Here is a 23,761-nt window from a genome sequence, read left to right on the forward strand (position 1 = left end):
GAGTCAAATCCAGCTGGAGGCCGGTCACTAGTTGCATTCCCCAGGGCTCGGTACTGGGGCTGGTCCTCTTTAATATCTTTATCGATGATATGGATGAGGGGGATAAAGTGCACCCTCGGTAAGTTTGCAGACAACACCAAGTTAGGTGCATGTGTTGATATGCTTGAGGGTAGGAAGGCTCTGCAGGAGGATCTGGATAGGCTGGACCCATGGGCTGAGGTCAACTGTATGAAGTTCAACAAGGCCAAGAAGGCTTGTATAAGAAGCAGTGTGGCCAGCAGAGCTAGGGAAGTGATTGTCCCCCTGTACTCAGCTCTGGTGAGGCCACACCTCGAGTACCGTGTTCAGTTTTGGGCCCCTCACTACAGGAAGGACATCAAGGTGCTCAAGTGAGTCCAGAGAAGAACAGCAAAGCTGGTGAGGGGTCTGGAGAACAAGTCTGATGAGGAGCAGCTGAGGGAGCTGGGGTTGTTTAGCCTGGAGGAGTCTCAGTGTCAACCTTATCACACTCTACAGGTACCTTAAAGGAAGCTGTAGCAAGGTGGGGGTTGGTCTATTCTCCCATGTGCCTGGTGAGAAGATGAGGGGGAAGGGGCTAAAGTTGCTCCAGGGGAGGTTTAGGTTGGATATTAGGAAGAACTTCTTTACCGAAAGGGTTGTTAGGCACTCGAAGGGGCTGCCCAGGGAAGTGGTGGAGTCACCATCCCTGGAGGTCTTTAAAAGACGTTTAGACGTAGAGCTTAGTGCTATGGTTTAGTGGAGGACTTGTTAGTGTTAGGTCAGAGGTTGGACTAGGTGATCTTGGGGGTCTCTTCCAACCTAGATGATTCTGCAATCTTACTATGAATACCAGGTTGGGTTGTTTTATTTTTCTTTTTTTTTTAATTTATAACAAGTTTTAAAGCCATTTGAAATTAATTGCTGCTATTCAGTTTAAAAAATAAACCACCACCACCACAAATGCATTTCCTTTTATTTCCTCCTACATTTGTAAACAGCATGAACTGAAATACAGGCTATTGCCTCACTAACCTAAGAGACAAGTCCCATCATCAGCCCCACGTTCTCCACTTTACCAGTCAGCTTGGCTCCTGTTTTTCAGATTAGAAGAGCCTGTTTGGGTTGACTAAGTTACTGTGGATGCAGTGAAGCTCAAACATTGAAACTAAAATAAGTCACAGCTTTGCACAGAGACATGCTACAGCTTAGGAACTGCTCACATAAAAGCTTTTTCTCACAACTTTATAAAAGGAACAGAGCAGCACTACTGCAGGCCTCTTTGAAGCAGCCACGTATTACCAATAGTGAATGTACCACAAGAGTTAAGAGGTAAAAAATGATTTATGCATCTGTTCATTCCTTCAGTGGAGATAAGATCTGGGCTTCCCTTCAGACATTAGAAGTATTTGGTGCTCCGTGAATGCCAGCTTAGAGAAAATCATAAACATTTGGAATTTGTCTGTTGGGCTGACCTGTAAAAGGGCAGATGCCAATCTTTATGATGGATTCTATGTGATGTGCTGATTAGTAAATAAAACTTTGTTTTAACCTGCAAAGATAGAAAAATTTATTGCCAGAGATGAGTCACAGAGTCAAAGAAAACTGAAGGCACCAAAACCTACATTGCTTCTCTACTCTTTTTTTTTTCCCTAAATAGAACCATACATGTAAGTCCCATACAAGGGTCATTCAACTGACGCACCAACAATAAAAGTATAGCCTTTGGGCCAGAATCTGATTCCTAGATGGAGGCTTTTGAAAATGACAGCAACCATTAGAGGCTCCATGGATCTGGCTCCAACATAACACAATCCTAACATAATGAGGTCAGAAGGCCAGAGAGAGGAACTGAGGCATGTCACATAGACATGTGATCATAAGGTGGAGTGACCGTAGTGAGTTTACATGGCAAGGTTTTGGTAGCAGGGGGCTATAGGAGTGCCTTCTGTGAGAAGAATCTAGATGCTGCCCCATGCTAGATAAGGGTCCCACCGCTGACCAGAGCCAAGCCAATAAGTGATGTTGTTTGTGCCTCTGTGAGAACATATTTAAGAAAGGAGAGAAAAAAACACAACACTGCTACACAGCAGCTGGGAGAGAGAGAGGAGGCACCAAGGTCATGAAGAAGAAGGGGGAGAGGTGCTCCAGGCGCCAGAACAGAAGTCCCCTGCGGCCTGTGGTGAGGACCATGGTGAAGCAGGCTGTCCCCCTGCAGCCCATGGAGTACCATGGTGGAGCAGGTGGACCTGCACTGGTGGAGGCTGCGGCCTGTGGTGGACCCCCACTGGAGCAGATTCCAGGTCAGAGCTGAAGCCCATGGAGAGGGGACCACGCAGGAGCAGGTGACCTGGCAGGTGCTGCTGCCCGTGGGGGACCCCGGTTGGAGCAGTGTGCTCCTGATGGTTGGACCCCGTGGTATGGACCCATATCTGGAGCAGTTCTGGAAGAGCTGCTGCCTGTGGGAAGCCCATGCTGGATCAGTTCGGGAAGGATGTTATCCTGTGGGAAGGGACCACACAGCACAGGGGAAGAGAGTGACCAAAAAGGATCAGTGGCGACAAAGTGCTGTAGACTGACCACAACCCCCATTCCCTCGCCCCACTTGGGGCAAGGAGGTGGAAGAGAGCAGATGGTGGGAAGGCGTTTTTGGTTTCTTTCCTTTGTTCCTCAGTTCTCTAGCTTGTTAGTAATGGGCAATAAATCTTACTATCTCCCTACTCTGAGCCTGTTTTGCCTATCACAATAATTGTTGAGCAAACTCCCCATCCTTATTGCAACCCTTGAGCCCTTGCATTGTATTTTCTCCCCCTTTTCCTTTGAGGAGGGGGAGTGAGAGAGCAGCCATGGTAGAATTTGGGTGCACACCCGAGTAAAACCACCACAATGACAGAGGACCTGGGTAGAGGGTGGGTAGAAAAGGGAACAGGCAACAGTCAGTGAAGGGAACACTGGGATGAGTGGCAATTCCCATTCCAGGAAACAGAGCCATGTAAGAATTCCCAAGGTTTATATTGTGGCAGTGACAACCCCATTTCAGTCTAATAGCACCACTGTCCCAGCAACTAAATGCAATTAAGATGGTAGTAAAAAGTGGATCTCTCAGCATCTTGCCCTCAGAAAAATGGCAAAGCTTTCTGCTAAATCAATGGTCCAGACATCAGGACAGCTGTCTATCTTGCCACAAGTCAAACACACAGCAAGCTTAAAACTTCTTTCTTACTTCCACCAGTTTCAAGACCTTTGTTCCTCTTGTGTATTTATATAATTGACTTGTATGAAAATGTTAATTAGTTATTGTATCCAAAATTTTTTGCTCACTCGTAAGTCAACGAGTTAAAGACTAAGTTTAGAAGTCTAACTCTGGGTTAAGAAAAATATTTTTATGCTTCTCTCACTCAATACACAAGCACAGCAAAAAAAAAAAAAAAAAGGAAAAAAAAAAGTGGCTTGGCAAGAATACCCACAGGCATAAACACTGGTTCCCATCTAGTCTGCCTTAGCAATGGCAAACCAAGAGGAGAGTAGTTCACAGACTAGCAGTTAACAACTGGTCACTGATGAGCAGGAATGGAGTAGTGTTCTGAGTTAAAACTGGCTACCCTTGAAGCCTAAAAGGTTTCTCTGTGTTTGGATGCATAGTGCTGTCATAGCGCTGTTCTGCAGCACCACGAGTGAGATCATGGAAATCTGCAGTTTATTTGAAAATTTGGTAGTGTGTTACTACACCTGCTGTCTGAGGTTTAAAAAAGACACACACTCTTTAAAGACTATAAACATTCTAACTGGATCAACACAGTGTGAAACATTTTATCGTTTCACTACTGAATCTGTTCTGCAGTTTACTCAAATACTGACTCATCTTCGTCAAAGCACGAAAGCAGGATTATTCCAAACTGTCTTTAGAAATCTATCTACCTAACATTTACTGGATAATTTATGCATGCAGATAGGTTATGTTAGAAGAAAAATATATGAAAGGATGCCTGAAAAGGAAGAGGAGAACCTTCACCTCTATCTATCTTAGGCAAGAAGTAGCAGTTTCCCACAAGAGCCTCAGCTGTGAGTGTTTCCATCGGTATTCCCGTAATGTCCACTGACTAGCTTATACACCAGAAGCAGCAATTGTCATCACCCCATTCAACTGCTGTAATGTGGCTCAGTACTATGCAATCAAGGTGATAATATGCTTCCACGGATAAAGCCCACTCAGAGCTTCATACTATCCCCTGCATAGCCAGTCATTCTGGCTTCCTCAGTTGTTCCTGAACAACAATTTCTAGGGTTGTGTTACACTAGATCAGAGAAATTACTCTGGCTTAACAACAGAAGTATAAACAAGAATTTTGGAAAGCTATTGCTTTACTCTGTTTAACCCAGATCATTCATGAACGGTCAGCAACTTGGATACTGGAGAAGGAAGTTCCTGAGTAGACTTCAGCTATATGTCATGATATACTTTATGACCAATGGTAGCTTAGAATAATGGTAAGAAGCAGAATTCTGAATTCTTGCTCATTATTCTTTAGAATGTTTGCATGTTATCCTTTGCTTCAGCCTATCAAGTTCACTAACTACTGTATTTACAACCATGTATAGTTTTTTGATAGGACACAAGCTAATAGATCTGAGCCTGGCTGCGTAGCCATCTTCCCTCCTCGTGCCTCTGCTTAGGTCAATTAGCCCATTCCCTCAAGGTAAGACAGGAATGCCTCAACTAAATGTCTAAGACAGTCCAGATAAACTTGTTCTTAAAATGTCTTTATTTAAGACTCTCTTGGTGCAATTTTAAGCCCCTTGCTTCCTGTTCTCCTAGGATGAACCATAGACAGATTACTCCCTTTCTTCTGAAGCAGCAAATCTCAAAGTAGTACAGTAACCTCACTCCTTTCTACGCAAATCTGATAATTATTTCTCTGCAAGAACAGTTTTCTACAAACTTGATGGTTCTTCTCCTTTGGACTCTCTCAAACTGCTCAACACTTTAACAAGTGCAGTTTTCCTTATGGGACGCAATACTCAGATGAAGTCTTGCAACAGACTTCGGAGTCTGTTGTCGAATGAAGCAGAGATTTAGTTTCTTCAATGTTGTGTAGTACCTTGCTGTCAACATGTTGACCATACCTTAAGCATAAAAGAACTTCAATGTCCCTCATTAGCTGTCTCCTTAGCACCACAGGCTCAAATTCTTGGCTTTCTCTTATGTAGCAGTGATCTTAAAAAGTTCTCTATCCAGTATTCCTTTTCTATCACAGTTCCCTACCATAGTTGCCTTATTTATTTTTACACCTGTCAGTCATGAGAGAAGATTATACATCTTGACCATGATGCTGGCACAAGGTACATTTTCCTATCAATGCAAAATCAAGATGTGAAAAAAAGTTCTTTGCAGATTCATGTTACTCCTCTTCGTTTTCCCCCAGGTATTTACAAATGGTTTGATTTTGAAATTTATTGCAGTAGTTTTCCGAATATCAAAACACGATTGCCTTATTGATTCAATTATTAATGTCCCTTTCACAGGAAACTGTAAGAAATAAACTGCAAGTCTCAAGGGTTATCCATTAAATGATTCCACTGATTTCATTAACTGATTCAATGGTTCTGCTAATTTACTCGTTGCTTGGTGAAATGAGCTGCCCCATCTTTCAATATACTGAGGAGACAGGAAATTAAAAAGAGGGAAGGGGAAAAAAAGGAGGCAAGGAAATAAGGGGCCTGTGCGTAAGGCAACTATTTTAGTACAAACTTCCTTTCAGCCTTTGGATAGCTGAGTGCAAGACTATGTACTTCAGAAATTTTTGTTAAGTGCCAGGTCTTTCATGAAACTGTACTCCCTTGTGCATCCCTCTGACCTTTATGAGTAGGTAATATTAGATGAAGAACTGATTTTTTTTGGCTATTTTCACAAATGAAAAAAGGTGCCAAAACACTTAACGTGTAAGGTGTTAAATATTTTTACATAAAGCCAAGCTGGCATTCACCAACCTGTGTGCACATTTCAGAGGTGCAAGAATAAATGCCAGCGCTATAATTTGTTAAATGCTTCTGACAAGCAGCAACTTTAACCACCACAAATTCTCACAATTTAAAACACTTCTACATAAATTTAAACTTTTCCTAAAACACCCAAATAAGATTTTTCCACACAGGCTAGGCAAGGCTTTTTGAAAACTCATGGCACAGATCATTCCACTACCTAGGAATTCAGAGATTTAAACAATGTTAGCTTCTCCATGGGTCTTTTTGCTCTTTAGTAGAAAACTACCAAAATTCAGTATTTAGTAAATTGAATATAAACATTGTTATCAATAACCATATATCCTACTTCCCCCTCCGCCCCCCCATAAGGTACTTATCATTCTATTTCCTAAGAATAGTTATATTACTATTTAAGTTCCACTTACCAGACATGAAGCTGTGCTACAAGGAACCAGGAATTCAAAGTATCAGGCATTTGGCACCCTTGATGGAAACAAAGCTAAATATTAATATGAATTTCATCTTTTTTTTTTTTTTTCCCATCTAACAGAAATTCACTCCACCAAAAGCCAAATACATTTTAGTAATTTAATTTCTAGCTCTACATAGTAAATACATATTGGAAGCAAACATCATTTACTGTCAAACATGTGCTTAAAATTTAGAACATGCAGTCATGGGACACTGCAGATTGCAAAAGATTTCATATGCGTAGAACTCAGATAAAATTTATATTAGAAAAAAAAATCCATAACGGAGAATTAAGAAGAAAAATATGTGGCTTCTAAAGTCCCAAAGCAGTAGAGAATAACAAGGCAGTAACAATGGATGCTTTGCTCAGTTCTTACACTCATCCTTCATCAAGTGCTGTTGCCTCCTACTGGAGGCAGGACACCATGCTGGCTCTAACTCAGCTGTCAGGACTTGCTGCATGGCTGCAGAACCCACTACACTCTGGGGTATACCTTGCTTCTAGCCATATTAGGAGTATTAAAAACAACCAACCATAGAAACAACTTCTTCTATACTTAGTTCTTCTACAATAGCCACTGGGCTATAGAGGTTTCCATAGGCACGTTCACACCAAATTTGTACCATGTCATGAGGCTGTGGGGCTGGAAATTTAGTCTATAGGCCACAACATACTCCTCTTCCTCATGTTTGAAAAGCATGGACCTATGGGCTATGTGCACATTAAGTCCTCCAGCTCCTCTCAATCTTAAAGCTTCCTTGTGGGAAGCTATTTCTACATCTGTCTCCTGAAGAAGTTTTTAAACAGCAGTAGAGAATCCCTCATGAGAAGGAATCATCACAGCTGCCTTCGCCTACCAAGCACTTCATCTTGTCTTCTGAACTATTCAAATCTAGTTTTAAGAAGGCCAGAGTATTCAAAAACAGACTCTCCTGTCAGATATGCCCCAAGGAAGCCAGCCTTATCTTTTTCTGTACTGGAAAGTATTCTTTCCCAACTCCTATACTTCCTGGCTCCCAAGTACCACCAAGGAGGCTCACCTGGATTATGAAGCAATATTTTTACAGCCTCTTTCTTTTTACATACCAACCATGGTCAGGCATCCTCCACAACAAACAATCACTATTGCTCCCTCCTCAAAGAGATAACTCCACCAGGGCATAGGAGGTGCCAATCTTCAGCATCAAATGCCCATGTATCACCCACACCACCTCTAAGAGGGTAAAAAGACACTAACAGTCTATGTTTGGAGATTAAACAGAGGTTTTCCTCACCCATCTAACTTTCTGGCTGTCTCATTCCTATTAGGAATAGTTCAAGAGCCTAAAAATGACTACTTTGACATAAAGACTTGCTAAGGCATCTCTAATCAGAGAGAAAGTACATAGCACTTGCATTTATCAAACCATTTCATTAAATGAAGGTTCCACAGGTAAGACACAGAGTGAAACATTCCATTCAAAAGAGAGGTTTCTGAAATCAATTCCCACATACCAGTCTCCTACCACAAAAATTAACAATTCATTGGAAAGCAAAGCTCACAACTCCACTACTGGAAATACTGAGAGTTTGTAAACACCTGTTCAATAACCAGGAGGGAAGAATTTTTTCCTCTAGCTTTCCAAGTGTTGCACTTCTATTTCCATAATTCATTTTTTTTAACTTCAATATTAAGACTGACTGTATCCTAAACTTGAAGGAGAGATGGTTTCTTTAAAGCAACAAGCTTCCCCTTAGTTATCAGCTTTTTTGAAAGAAGGTACTTATAAAATTTGGGGTTTTGAAAGACCTCATTCCAGGAAACTAACATGGCAGAAATATGAATCCTATAATTCAAGAGAAAATTATTCCCTTCAGAATATAGTTAGATGCAGAAAAAAAATATTACAAAGCGTAATTACCTATGATATTACTGTGATAGTATCAGCTAGGGAATAAATCTATTCTGCCTACAGAATACCTCCTGTTCACACCTGTGCACATAAGAGACATGAATGCCCATGATTATGAGGACGTACCTCTTTCTCCAGTCATATTCTGCACTTAAAATTCATCAAGTAGGGGAAGCAAACTTGAATGTAGAATTTTTCATGATAGATCACCTTTGCAACTATCACAATTTTAGGAAGAACACAATTGGATAGCATCCCCACACCCTGAAAAAAAAATAGGTGCACTACATCAGCGTTCCACTCAGAGCATGACTGAGACAGCAGCAGGTGCCAATAGGATGCCTGATGGGCTTCGGAAGCCAGAAGAATCCAAAGCACTGTAGGTAAACTCCATCTCTTTTGTGCTTCTTGATAGACCCTACTAAGAACTACCTGAAATAGGGACAGCTCTTTGTTACTGCAGCTGCATAACAGGGCAATTAACACTATTAACAGATGAAGATAAATTCAAGGTAACCCTACACTCCATGCTCAGACAAACTCCAACTCAGCTCTCAGTATCACCTACCTGATATTAACAGCTCTTCTGGTCTTTCAAATATAACGGTAAGCATGAAGTGTTCTCCTCACAAACAGGAGCTTCCTATATTTTGTTAGAACTACCCAAACTCTAGAAGCTTTACGCACAGAAGGTTTTGCACCAGTAATCTTACTTCCCTCTACTACTTCTCTGTTCTCCTTTATACAAAGGACAGAAAAAATCCTAAAACAGCCTCACTTTCCATATAAGCAACACAGTGTAGCAGATATTTGGGATGTCAGCCCAAAAGCAGAGTTCCCAAAATTTTGCTTTATAATCATCCATGGACAAAGAGAGAGCAGAATGGCACACACACTAAAGTTAACTTAAGTATAATACTGGAGACCCTCAGTTAGAACACCTCCTTTCTATGCTACAGAAGCTTCATGTACCTCGTATCCATAGTGTTTTAGGAACTGCTGTTCCACAGCATAATGCAGAGAAGGGCAGCAGACAGTGCTCACAGTGCATGAGAGAAACTCTCAGAAAAATGCACAAGGTATCAGCAGAAATGCACCAAGACAGCAAGATAGCCTGTAAGACGTGCATTTTATGTCATTGTTCTAGTCCTCAACACTACGATATCCAGCCAACCCAAGTCACCTGTCAGAGAACCACCTCACAAAATCCACATACCAGTATGAGTTCCACAAGGTCACATCACAGTTATTATTCTAGCCATGAGGTAACCACATCACAAAAGCAGGTCCAGAAACACTGAAGACAACTCTGTGACAAACCAGTTCTGATCACACAGGGTTAATCAGCCCATAAATGGTTTTACACATGCATGGGCATACTGTTTTCAAGGCCAGCTCAGTAGGTTAACAGCTTTCACAAACTACAGAGAAAAAGCTAATAAGATCTCCAGAGACCTGAGCTGACTGTTCATTTCACTTGGATATCTCAGCACCATGCAACTACAGCCAGAAGTGCTGGGGGCAGCAAAACATAACCACACCGCTAGGTCTGCATGCAGTCAGCTTTGGTGCAGGCAGACCTGATCTGAGTCTCATGCAGCAGCATTACCATTCATAGGGGTCTTGAGCAGTGCAGTTCATTGTGTGGGTGCGTAGCACCCACATCAGCATGGTCTCAGGCACACCTGTGTTTGCTACATCACCAAGAGACAGAGCTAAGAGGTAGTTGCTTCCTGTTCCTACTAGTCTCCCAGACTGCTCTTTTGAGAATAAGTCGTAGTTCTGGCTTAGGTGTTGCTCCCTTTACTTGAAAAAGGACCAACTCGAAAAGGAAAAACCTGTTCCTGACTGATATAGTTTGATTAAAACAGGACGACTTGAACTAAGTTGGGTATCTTTTACGCCATGTTCCCACCTCTGAACCACATACTCTTCACCACCTATTTTATGCCACAGCCTCTGGCCATCAGTCCCTTCCATATGTCACTAATTCACTAACACAGCAAAACAGGAAGGCAGCAAAAAAGCAGGCTAGTTTCTTTCAGTGACATAAACATTTCATCAGAGGACATGGTAATTGAACAGACTAGACACAGGCAGAAAGCCCATGCAGAGAAGAGGAAGGAAGATGGAGAAGTGAGCCTTTTCCTTTTGGCCACCCTTTTAACTCATCTGCTCGTGGAACTACATGTACAACCTAAAGCTCTTCATTGGTTAAAAATAAACAATCAAACAAACAAAGTAAAAGGTTCCTGTCCACCCCATCCAGTCTATCTTTTAGGGGAATTAATTTTTAAACACAGATCACATGCCTATTAGGTTCTAGAGCCAATTCCCCAAACAGCTGCAGGAGATAGAAGTAACAGAAACATCTGTCTATATTAGAACAATGGGTTCTTTGGAACAACCACCATAGACACCAACATCACAGGCATACTTACACCAACAGGTACATCATACAGTCAGCGTCAACAAAACTACTTCCTTACATTAGAAAGGTCTCCTATGAATGCAAACAGAGATTTCCCTGTGTATAAATTTAGAACTTGACTGGCTACAACTTGTACTGTAGAGCAAAAAGACAATAGGAACAACTATGACATTCTGGAGAAAAAGGAGGGAAAGACCACCTGCTGTTTGTGATATGCTTGAAGAGAGGAGGAGCTCCGGGAATTTTTCTCTTTAAAATGGTAAGACAGTACCAAGAATACAAAAATAATACAAAAATAATACAAAAATAATAATTGAAGTCATTTTGCCCAGTACTGAGCCAGAAGAATCTGTAGCAAACAAAAAACACAGTATCTCTTTCCTAGACGGGTTCTGAAAATCCTTCAATCTAGAGCAACATTTATAAATCTTTTTCAATTAATCTGTTAAACAGAGATAGTGAAACAACTGCTAAAAATAGCAAAACTTATGTCTGAGAGGTACATATGACAAGACTATTTAGCTGAGAAAGTCTGAGAGGACACACAGCTGGGGAGAGGTGTGTGTGCAGAAAAGATGAGGTTCTAATTTTTTCATCATCAGTGATGAATCCTACTACTTATAGAGTTCTCCCTACAACCACTGAAACCACATCACAGTTTTGGAAAACCTTTGAAAGCCATTGGAAAATCTTGCAGCAGCAATACCATGTGCCAAACCACGCTCAGAAAGTTCTGTACTAGATTAAAACACAAAGATGCACCTTCAGCTGATCTCTTGAAGAAGCCGCAGCAGCTCTCACCTATGCCTAGTGCAACCATAATCACACTGTCATGGGAAATAATTCATATAAGAATAATTATTTGAAATTTACTTAAGTGAATCATACAGCTCCCCATTCACCAATCTGTATTTGATACTAACAAAAGCAGCAGCAACAGATTTTTTCACTGATAGCTAAAAAAACAAAACAAAACTAAACTGTGTAACAAGGAAGAGTCATCACAATTCCAGCTAAAATTCGTATATACTTAAAGGAGGGACTTACGTGTCTTGGTTCTAGTCTCACCAACTAGTCAGGAGATGTGTCCTGGCTTAACCAGATACAAGGAAGAGAGACAAGTAGAACCCTGAAATCTAACTGATCCTGTATCATTAAAAAAAGCTGTGCATCAGTGGAGGGGGATGGTTCTCTCATGCCTGTATCCTGATTACACTGGACTTTCTCACTAGTCATGGGACTGGGTAAGACAGAGACCATCAGACCATGGTAAAAAAGAAAGAGACATTTGGATTCTTAGCTTATCCCACCCTTCGTAATAGAAATGGCAATATCCTTCAAATTCCAGGATATTCTGGTTTTACCAATCCCACCATGTTCTTATTCTCCATTGCAGGGGACAAAATGTAACAAGTCCAGAAGCCAGAGCATGCCATTGAACCTTTGCAGCTTCAGAGCTTAAAGTAATAACGTAGCATAGTCAGCTTCCAGTTGGCTGTGCACTGTTAGCATATGGCAAGTCTTACTGTTGTCTTATTTATAGATACACATGTAAACCTATCTAATTATTTTTCATCATAAGTTTTCTCACCAGGGTTACACTCCAAATTCTAGTATCTTCAAAGACACAACTTACTGTTAAAGAATTCCTCATAGTCAGTTTTCTCCACACAGCATGTGTACATGCGCAAAGCTGCTACCTTAATTTTCTAAAGAAAAAGAAAAGACAATACTTGATTACATGATGAATACAATCATTCATCATAAGAACACTACTGTTTTTGTTAAATACATATGCTGTATTCTTCTGAAAAGACTTCTTTTGAGACTCACTATCAGCTGAGATTTTCAAGAGTACAATAAATTATTATTTCCCAGGAATTACACAACTGTAATTCATCTTGCCTCGAGGCAAAAAATGGCTAAGTGGCTGCTTGAATACCCTTCCAAATCTAGTTTAGTATAAAACTAGAATTGCAGAAAAATAAATGAAAGAGCTTCCCTACAGAAGCTCAAAAGATCCCAACACACAACTCCTAAATTCATCCAATATTTTTACCTGTTGATGTATAAATTAGTGTTCTGTATGCTTTATTTTTTAAGTAGTGATATACCAGATGTACTAAAAATATCTTGTTTTTCCCCACAAAAATGAGATTTGGCCAACAAAGCTTCAAAAGCAAGAAAGCAATCCTGTGTGATGAATGATGTGAGGTATATTTCAGGTGCTTCAGAACTTTAAATTTTGTTCATGGCTTGCCATTCCACCACAAAAAAAAATCAGTGCATCATCGATAACTAAGACAGACACGCTGAAGCTTCAAAAAGCACAATAACAGACAAAGTTGTGAAAGAGAATAACTGACAGCTATTCCTGTCTACCAACATCATGGGAGGAGAAAATTAAAAAAACTTTAAAATTCCAAAGCCTACTCCCATACATGTCTAAGCCAGGGATCAGCATTGGTTCTTTTGTTTATTTGTTTTCTTTTCTTTTCATTGGTAACTACTAGGGATTGTCTTGGTGATCAATATATTATAGATGAGCACTCAATGCCTATCAAATGGCACTTCAAACTGCTTAAGTACTATTTATTTTGGCTCCTCCAGCCAAAAGAAAGATAGGAAAGTTACACTTGATCTGCTGTGGAAACACAGAGGCCATTAATTTTTTACTCAGTAATCACAAGGTTCTGTCAAAAACAAAGGATTAGAAGCTTTCTCAACAATTGATTATACGTCTAAAATTCTTGCAGTGAAGTAATTTACACCATTTACCAGAGTTCTGAAGGTTTCAATTTTAAAAGAAACACTGCCTGGCCTGGGAGTAGAGATCTCCCCTGTGAAAGTCACTGCTCCAGACTAAGTGTTATTAGACATTAAAAACATACTGTAAAGAACAGTTCCTGCAATCCAGCCCTTAAATAAGACAAGAAACACAGGAGAAACTGGTGAAATTTAATCATGAAAGTTTTGGTGTGTAGAAGAGGTAAGGGGGAAGGGAGAAGAAAGAAAAAAACAGAAATATTAAGAAAACGTCCCTAAGATCTCATAGAGAGCACTGGCAAGGCCAAAAATGAACTCAGGTCTCCTGAGCCCTAACCACAAAATAACTCTCTCCAAACCCAAGCTCCCTAGCCAAAAGCAGGCACTAAAGAGTAGCAATTAAGGAGAGCTCTGAATCAACACTTGCAGCTAACAAGAATCTTTATTACAACAATATGTACACAAACACATGGGACAGAAACTACCCTCTCATGATGTTTATCAGTATATGATATAAGCAACTGGTTTTCAAGCAAAATACCTCACCCCCATAACTGCCTGTTATCTTTTCTTTATATTTTCTTTCTGAGGGGCAAGATGCAATAAGCAACAGTTTCAGATCAGTCTCACAAGAAGTCCACTCTGCCTTGCAGATATTCAAAGCACCTTATAAGTTTTTAACATCTGCACAGTTGGGCTCAGCCCTTCCCAGTCATGTCACCTTTTCCTGTGACCTGGTTCACAGCAAAATTCAGAATTGCATCTGTCTTTTTCCATTGTGCAGAAGGAACTGGAGGTCTCCTACAGAACTGCTCTCATTTAGTCACTGTTAACAACTGCTTTATAAAAGGACTATTTTACAAACACCGAAGAGAAGGACCTATTTGTGACTCTGCCTTAGGCAGCTACTACTGAAACAGAAGTAACATCTCACTACTGTCCATTTCAGAGACGCTCCTGTCACAGAAACACAGAACAAGGGAAGATGCAAAGAAGGCCAATGAAAATCAAGACATGAAACTTGTTTCAATAACAGAAACAAGTTTGACTAGGTCTCTTCAGTTCAGCAAAAAGTTCAGCTAATACAGCATATATAAGATTATAAAGCCACAAGTGAAAGGGAAAAGGTGAACATACACGCCAAGGAAAGAATAATCACTTTTTTTTTTTTTAATGACAAAATCAAAAAACATCAATAGAAAACAACTGTACCTCTTCTCACAGCAGATACTTAAGCTATGGAACTCCTTGATATAGAATGCTGTAGATGTTACAAGCTTACAAGAGCTCAAAGTGCAACTGCATAGATTTATGGAATAAAAATTCATCTACAGAAAAATGCCAACTCTTGTTCAAGAAATCCTGAAACAGGCAATTGCTGTAAACTGGGAAGTACACGAGAAAAGTATCATTATATGCTTTTACTGTAATTAAATTCTGTCTAGATAACTGGTACTGGTCATTAACAGAGACAAGATGCTGGTCTGTGCAGATGTTGGACTGACTTTTAAGATAGTAAGGTGGTTATTGTGTTCTTTGGTGCACAAACAAAGAGGAAAATAGGCTATCTGAAGAAATTCAAGAAGGCTTAAAGACTCTACAAAGCTAATGCGTTCCTACTTAGGTCAAAGATGACAACACAGACCAAAGCAGGTTCCAGCTTATATTACTATATCCCCCACGTTATAAAGTGATGACATACTTGGATAATAATTAGAATTGTTCCATATAAATATTGTTCCTATTGCAAGAAAAAAAAACAGCTGTGAGTTTTTCTGCTTTTGTTTGTTTGTCTTTGCTTTTTAAGAAAGCTGAAAGTATTAACCAAGATACTAAATAAATGCTTTACCCATCTGCTATACTTCAGAGGTCCTGTGAAACCCATTGCTTCTATTATCCTTGTGAAAGGACCCACTTTCTCTTCTGTCTGCAAGGTATCTTTTGCAGAAAGATGCTGTAAAACAGAAAGATTACCATATACATCAGTCTCAGCAGTTGGATCTGACTATTTTAGTTTGACAAGCTAGAAGTTTAACAGAGAACTTCAGATTTTCTGTTTACTTTCTCTGCTCAACAAAACAAATACATATTTAGGTTTTATCTGCAAAACAGTATATACTGTCTTTCCTTCTTGACATTCTTCTGTATATAAATGCAAGCATTACGTGTCTGTTCCAATAAGAGCATCCCACTGGAAGCTCAGGCTCAGACTGTACAGAGGTCTGATTTCTGAAAGATTGCTCTTATTCGAAATTACCATATTCTTTCTGGATGACTGTCCTTTACTCAGACAGATAAAATAAGCAAACAAATCACAAACACAGAGTAAATAACAAATAGTAAATTGACAGTAAATGAATAGTAAACAGATAGTAAACAAACAGTTGGCCCTTTCACATCCTGTCTTACTCTCACAGTCATATTGCATTCTAGAGTAATTATGTATGATAAAAAGCAATCCGCTCCATCATAAAATTAATGAAGGCACATGAAGCCAGTGAAAAGCTTACTGAAATCTTACTAGATAGCTCCTCCAAATTCTTATTCCCGTTGCGGTTTTTCTCAATTTTACTTGTGGAAAATCTACATCAGAGGAGTAATTTATTCTTCAAGGATTTGCAGTGTTTGCAAACATGAAGATAAATGTTTTCCTCCAGATTAACTATACAGCATTAGGCTGGTAAGAAATCTTTGTGACATTCTGGCTAAAACTTCCTAGCAGTACTATATCAGCCAACAGGAATTATCATTTGTACTCCAGCAAATAATTTCTAATCAATGAAGGATGCAGTATAAATATTTATGTTATAAATAAATTACTTTTAACCATTCTAACCAAAATCTACTGCAAATGTATCTTGTACATATATTTGAGGAATGCAGCTGAGAGCCATTATCATCTGAGAAACTTCCATGACCGAGGAAATGTTAAATTGCTTTAACTCACTGGAATTTCACTTTAAGCACTTCCTCCTAAGATGTGAACATACTAAGAAAAGAATTTTCTTAGCAGGGAAGCAATTTAGCCACATAAGAACTTCCATGCATGGCTAGACTACTCAGAGAAGTACCCCATCTCCAATAAGGACCATCTGCAGATGCTTAGAAGAGACACTTAGAAGAGCAGAGAAATGGTCACATACACTGCAGGTTCCTGTGGTATATTTGCCCAGCTTTTAATGCTCACTCCTGTTCTAGAAAACATATGCACATGTTTATTCTTGGCAGCTACAAATTCAGCACTCCAAAACAGTTTTTAAAACCATCTAACCTCCATAATACATAGAATTGTGGTACATGACTTTCACAGCTTCGTTACGTAAAATCAATTCCCTTGAGCCTCTTTTAAACCCAACTTTGGGACTTCATTGGAAGCTTTCAATTTAACTACAAGAAGCCGCAAACAGCCATGTCCTATGCCCTTTCTCAGTACCTTTTACGAATTTTACAGACCAGTATTATGTATAGGTCCATCAGTTATCAGACCGTGATTTAGATGAGTCCTAAAATAGCCTCTTCTCATATAGAAGGCTTTTCAGATTTCTCATTATTCTTTTTGTATTCTCTATAGCTTTCCTAGCACAACTATTTTTTGAAATGGCATGAATGATACACAAATATTTAAATACTGACACATATCCAGCACAAGTTGCTATACTTCAATAAAAATTAACTACAAAGCTACAAAAAATTTAGCTTAGAGCCATAATCAACTCCCACGTATATCCAGAGAGTACACACTATCATTAGCATTTGAGATAAAATGATTTGCACTCATGCAATCCACGGATGGCTATTAATGTCTTGACCTCCATCACGCTTAGTATTCAGGTAACTAAAAAGAAACATGCTCAATGCCATTTTACTATCAGTCACCTAGTTAGACAGCATCACACTGTCCAGGACCTCAGACCCTTTAAACCTAATGGCTATTAAACCTGTTCACCAAGTCCACTGCTATCATGCAAAACAACAGCATCTGCAACACATGATGGATGCAGCGAGTTCATGAATGTGTACATGAAAATTTAATCCAAGCTTTAGTACTCTGTTCTTCAAGATTATCCCACAAAATACTCTTCTCTACACTAAAAATGACATCTAACCTTATGTTGTAAGATGACTTCATAAGCCCCCTCCAGCCAGTCAATGATAGAATGCATTAAATACAGAACTTTATTCTTACTAATCACTGTCACACTGAACTCACTACATCAACTTCCACCTTCTCCAGTTGAATTAAAATGCTATTAAACTCTTAGTGAATCTAGGCAGACTAATTTTACTACACACCTCTTGTCTATAAATGCATTACGAAGTTCCCCCCCACTATGGACTTTTCATTATGCAGAGGAAGTTAAGTTAAAAGCGAAAATTATTTTGATTCAATTGTTAGCTCATCACCAAAAAAGAAATGAAAAAATGACTGGAAAATGGCTTTTTACTGTGGAACATCATGATTCTTACTTCATTCAGATGTCTGACTGGACTATCTCAGGAAACACAGAGGAGATTTAAGCAGTGAATGCTTGGTTCAATGTATGGACAGAGACATGCAGTTCACCTTGCCAATGCCATGACTGCAGCCAAATGCAATTAAAGTCATATAAATGTATATAAAATCAAACACAAGAGATAAAAGTTTTTGAAGTCTCATTCAAATTAAAGTTAGCTCATCAAAACACTGAAAGGCACATAAGCCTCAGGCTGACTTTCTTGCTCAATACCTGAAATTCATTGCTCAAAACAGAATCACAGAATATTAGGGATTGGAAGGGACCACAAAAAGGGACCAACCCCCCTGCTGGAGCAGGAACACCTAGGTCAGGTCACACAGGAATGTATCCAGGTGGGTTTTGAAAGTCTCCAGAGAAGGAGACTCCACAACCCCCCTGGGCAGCCTGTTCCAGTACTCTGTCACCCTCACCACAAAGAAGTTTCTTCTCATATTTAAGCAGAACCGCCTATGTTCCATCTTACACCCGCTGCCCCTTGTCCTATCATTGGGTGTCACCAAGAAGAGCCTGGCTCTGTCCTCCTGACACTCATCCTTTACATATTTATAAACGTTAATAAGGTACATCTGTACAAATAAGGTACAATAATATACATCCTGTTAATTTTGACACAAAATACAAAAAAAAAAAAGAAAGAAATAATTGGTGTTCCCTGTCAACTTTCCTTTTCCCTCTGTTCTCTCATTTTTCTTGCTTATATTCCATTTTGCCATTCTTTTCATACTGAAATAACAAGAGCAGGATCGAGACATTTATTAAATGAGAGACATTGACTCTCTTAGATTAAGTGCTAAACTAGTAATTCTTGCTCTGGAAAACTTCTATTCTAAGACAAAAGAAAATAAATGTAAGAGATGTGGACACCACAAATTAACAAAACAGGACGGAAGAACAGGAAAAGGTACGACAATAACTAGTCATTATTAGTAGACTGCATGACAAATGTCAGTGTTAAGCAGACAGCAAAACCATTGTTACACACTATCCCCAAGATAAGGAATCTGGAAACATCTTGTCACTTCTAATATGTATGGACAACATCTGTTCTTCCTTCTTTGAAGGTAAGAAGGGAACATCTGCCACCAACCCCCACCCCAATAACTACTCTTCCCAACTTTGCTTCTTTCCTCATTGGGCTCATTTCCCAAAAAAAGCAAATGTGATTTGACTCTCCTATACTAGCAGTTCATTTTCTGGAAAGCAACAGAGTTTCTTTTCAATTTATTGGATTCATTGTTAATGCTATACTAAAATATTTTACGTAAAAGATGAATCATCTCCTACATGCTTTCAAAAGCATTTCATTACCTGTATTTGTACAATTCCTAGAACAATGTGCCCTGACAATAAAAACATAAAACTCTTCTAACCTTATTTGTATTGTAAAATGTTCTATTTAGCTGTTTAATGGTTCCATTGGCTTGAATAAATCCACCACAGGCTTCAGAAAGTTGGAACCGGCCAGTCTTGTGTCTCTAGTAAAAATGACGAAACAAAAAAAGAAAAAGAAAAATTGAAGAGACCATTGATTAGTAAATACTTAACTTTACACCAATTACCCTCACTTTGCTTCCAAGCCAATTTGGTATAATCCTGAAGAAAAAAAAAGCACAAATTTATATCATAACTGCTACAAATAAAATGGCTGCTCATGCTTAATGCTCCACTTTACGAATTTACTAGTTTTCTGAAAATGTACTAATGGAATGGACCGGCAGAACGCTCCACTCTCAAAAACCACAGCTTAACTGCTTTGACTCACAAACTACGTCTAATTACACTTTTTGCCTCTTAAAAAAAATAATTATTTTTCCTGGCCTTGCAGAGAAACAGAGCTTATGGCATTTTTAATCTACAACTTTATAGTCCGTTGAACTGCCTTTATGGCCAAGACTTGAGCAAAACAAATTACAGGGTAATAGTCGTCACTGTAACCTCTACATTGCACGTGATTTGCATTACACAGCTACTGCATAATAACAAAACATCATACAGGAGTGAGTGGAATTCTAAGAAGCGCCACACTGGAAAGCATATCTATCATACATCTACAGCTTGCCCAAGTCAGTAGCAAACTATTTATGAATAAATTCAGTCAAAGCAAATATGCTGTTTTGTTCAGTGTAGCCATTCCCAGAAGCCTCTAAATCCTAACATGTGGCTCAGAGTCAAGTCTAACTTTATCAACCAACTTCACAACTGCTAATTTCTCTCACTACTCTCAACGCTATATGTTACTTTATGTGGGCTGGTGCTTTATTAGTGTCACAAAAGCACAAGTGATTTTTCCAGGACTGGAAGGTCTTATCAGAGGATAGACATCAAAGCCAAAGAGCTTAGAAATTAATTCTGTAAGTCCTGGCTCTACAAGCTGTCATATACAGGAAAAGAGAAAAGAGGATTAATCTCCTCTGGCTACCTTGCACACGTGAAGGAAACACCCAGAGACATACCCTATTTCTGTTCTGATAACCTGCATCTATTCCCATTTGTGTTTTGTATTGCATTCCTATATATGCATTTTAACCTCTATAATTGGCTGCTATTAAGCAATCCTCTTGTTGATTTACTATAGACACAATCTGATACTAGGTATGCTTGTTTAAAACTGGAAGTAAAATTGCAAAGCAATTTTGAAATAATATTCCTCAATGTTGTTCTGTGCTAGGTAAACATACCATCTATACTAGAAAGTCCAAGGCTACTGTACAGCAGAGAAATGTTCTATAACATAAAATGCTGGCAATTATCTGCAAATGTGACTTGTTTGTAATTAGCTGCTTTGAAAAAATGACACCTACGTTTGGATTTCTGTATTCTGAATCAAGACAACTGTGTGATAAAGACTGGGACCTCACTCCTTCAGCAGCAGAAAGCTTTTAAGTTGCCTCGATATTTCAGCAATACACAGTGAAGTGAAGACACCACTTCTGGAAGCCTCTTTACTGAAAAAGTATTCCAGATTCAAATTCATCCCAGTGTTTACACACTTTAATATACTGTGACATCCTACCTGGAAAATACTATGGAGCATCCTTCTACACTGGCCTTGGACCACGGCTGTCTGTAATAGTCCACTGCATACTGCTATCCATTGAGTTACTCCAGTCCGGCAGCTCTGGAACAGAAAGAGTAGCAATGAAGAAGAGGATCCTAATAGAAAGACAGTATAACTGTCATCCTGCTTCCACAGATTTACTCATTTGTACAACAACCCTCAGATTAAGCTCCAAACTTGCATTTGACAGAAATCTAAATTCTGATTGCAAAAAATAAAAAATAAATCTTGCCTTACAGTAAAGTAATGCAACCTGAGTTTGATAAGAGAAACAGATTAATCAAAGGAAGTGGTGGGCTGTCTACATTTCAGCTGAGTAACAGAAAACAATTATTGAGGCAATCCAGTGCTCTGATACAAACAGTTTAACTAACACTAAAAGCCGGAAAGAAAATTCACTTTTTTTTTTTTAATTGATAAAGAATGACTAAAAGACTCCAATGTGTCTTACAGATTTTTTGAGGCTTATTCTTGGTAATAAGAAAACACACATAGATTGCAATAGATCTTTAAGTCCGCAGGCAGCATAAGCACCTCCTGCAGCTAGCTGTCTTGTCAGGATTCAGATAAAAACAAATACCCACGGGTCATCTAAATCCTCCTGGCAACCTTTCAAAAAACCTTAGGTAACACACAAACATTCATCAGGAACTCTTCTTAAGTAAAAGACAATTGTATCATAACAGCACTATTAACTGAAATGTTCAGACAATAATCATGACTATAACATACGCTGTGAGAACCCAAGGAGGCTTGAAGATCAAAGGAAAACAAAACAGTCCCTTCCCATTTTTAATACATGGAAGAGATGTTTAAAGTATGAAGACTTACTTTCATTTGATTAGTAAACTATTAAATCCTAATGCAAAAGCAGATACTAGGAAACACCATGGATCAGTAATGCTATGATAGTACAAAGCTTGAGGTGAAGCGTGTTGCTTGCTGTTAGAACTCCCCAGCCTCCCAGCTGCATCCTCCCATTCTTACTAATGCTCCAATGCTTCTCCCAAAATCACAAAATGAGGCTCTTCAGATCACAAAAATTGCAGCCAACTAAATCTCTCATCCCAAGAGAAATTCTTCTGGCTAGGCTGAAGAACTGAACCAACTTTGCCATACGAATGCCAGAACTAGCTGGGAGAAGAGCCAGGGTTAGGGAGGCCTGGGAGATGTGTCCTGCCCCCTCTGTGCACGCAGCCTGGCATTGCCAGTAGCACCCTGGGGCACAGCTCCTCAGACAGCTGAACCCCCGGTGACTCACTGCTCCTCTAGCGCTCAGCTCCCCTTCCCCCTGGCTTCCCCCTCCACTTTTGCTCATGACTGCCTCTTCAACTCATCACAGCAGGAAACTAACTTTATATTCCACCAGTTCTGCTGCTTTGGCATTCAGAGCATACGGGTCAAGAAAAACACTGGGACACAGAGAGGTAGGCAACAGCATAGCGATGTGAATAAGGTCGGAGTGCAGCAATGGCAGAAGGAAGGCAGGAACTCATGCTCACTGCGCTTCAGTTGCTCTCAGGCAAGTTTGCTCTCAGCTGCTTTCAGATGGACAGATGAAAGGGCAGGGCTCATCATGCCTGCGAAACCACACCCTGAGACATCGGTTCTAAAACTTAGGTGGATTAATTGCGCAAGCTCTCTGATTAAGGGCTTTCCATTTTCCTCAAGCACTGGTCTCCAGCTAGCAGCGCTGGCCATGCCCGTATCTGCACTGGGGCAGGGAATCAGATCCTGGCACCAACCTCTAGATGCAAAGCTGAAATCTGGTAACCTGCTGCTGAGATTTCAAAAGCCAATAGACCAAAAATGTACACATGGATGGGAAACGAAGGAGCTGATTAGTAACCCGCTCTCATTAACAGGAACCCAATCTCCTCCACCTGACACGGAAATTGGAACCTTTATAACACCTCTAAAGCGAGACAGGGATCTCCAGAAAGGGAAACCCTCAGAGGAAAAAAATAATAATAAATCCTCAAATATAAAGCCCAAGCCCAGAACGCGAAAACCCTGCAGGGCTCCTATGGAAGCACAAACCCAGAGGAAGCCTCCCCATCCCGAGCCAGCCCCCTCCTCGCCCCGGGCGAGCGCTGTGAGGTCGGAGCACGGCAGAGGGGCCGCAGGGGCCGCTCAGCCCCCTCAGAGCGCCGCCATGCCGCGGGGAGGGGCGGGGCGGAGGGCGGCGGGTGAGGGGGGGGTGGCGGTGCCGCCCGCCGCCGTTGCCACTCACCACGGCCCGCACCAGCGCCGCCATGGCCCCTCGCGCCGCTTCCGGCAGGGAAGCCCCGTCCCTTCCGCCCTCCGGCCGGAGAGGAGGAGGAGGAAAGGGTGGAGAGGGAGGAAGGCGGGGGGGGGATGTGCTGGGTGTCTTCCCGCAGAACATGGCGGAGCACCCCCCCCCCCCCCCCCCCCCCACCCGCGGTGCCTGCCCCCAGCGCGCCTCCCGCGCTGCTCCTGCTGGCACCGTCCCGGTGGGACAGAACCAGCCGCCTTGTTGCGCCGGGGTAGTCCCCGTCTGCATCACATCCACATCACCTCGCAAATGTTAGTGCTAGTCCAAGGCTGGTGCAGATGTGAGCAAGAGCAGCTGGGGAAGAGGGAGGCTGCGCTTCTCAGCAGCAGTGCTGGCTTAAAGGGCTTGGG

General features: G+C 40.5%; 1 protein-coding gene across 1 annotated transcript in view; it reads right to left on the reverse strand.

The window, feature by feature from the left end:
- LOC116495691 (ubiquinol-cytochrome-c reductase complex assembly factor 1) overlaps window positions 1-23,410 on the reverse strand; it is a 51,147-nt gene extending 27,737 nt beyond the window's left edge. Inside the window, exons 1-6 of the mRNA XM_032198354.1 lie at window positions 23,349-23,410; window positions 21,071-21,175; window positions 19,428-19,532; window positions 15,390-15,494; window positions 12,411-12,483; window positions 6,405-6,462 (exon numbers count right to left, since the gene is read on the reverse strand). Coding sequence (XP_032054245.1) covers window positions 6,405-6,462; window positions 12,411-12,483; window positions 15,390-15,494; window positions 19,428-19,532; window positions 21,071-21,175; window positions 23,349-23,372 — 470 coding nt within the window. The 5' untranslated portion in view covers window positions 23,373-23,410. The remainder of the gene's footprint in view (window positions 1-6,404; window positions 6,463-12,410; window positions 12,484-15,389; window positions 15,495-19,427; window positions 19,533-21,070; window positions 21,176-23,348) is intronic.
- Between the last annotated feature and the right edge of the window lie 351 nt (window positions 23,411-23,761).

This window comes from Aythya fuligula, chromosome 16 (genome assembly GCF_009819795.1).
Source record: "Aythya fuligula isolate bAytFul2 chromosome 16, bAytFul2.pri, whole genome shotgun sequence".
NCBI lineage: Eukaryota > Metazoa > Chordata > Aves > Anseriformes > Anatidae > Aythya > Aythya fuligula.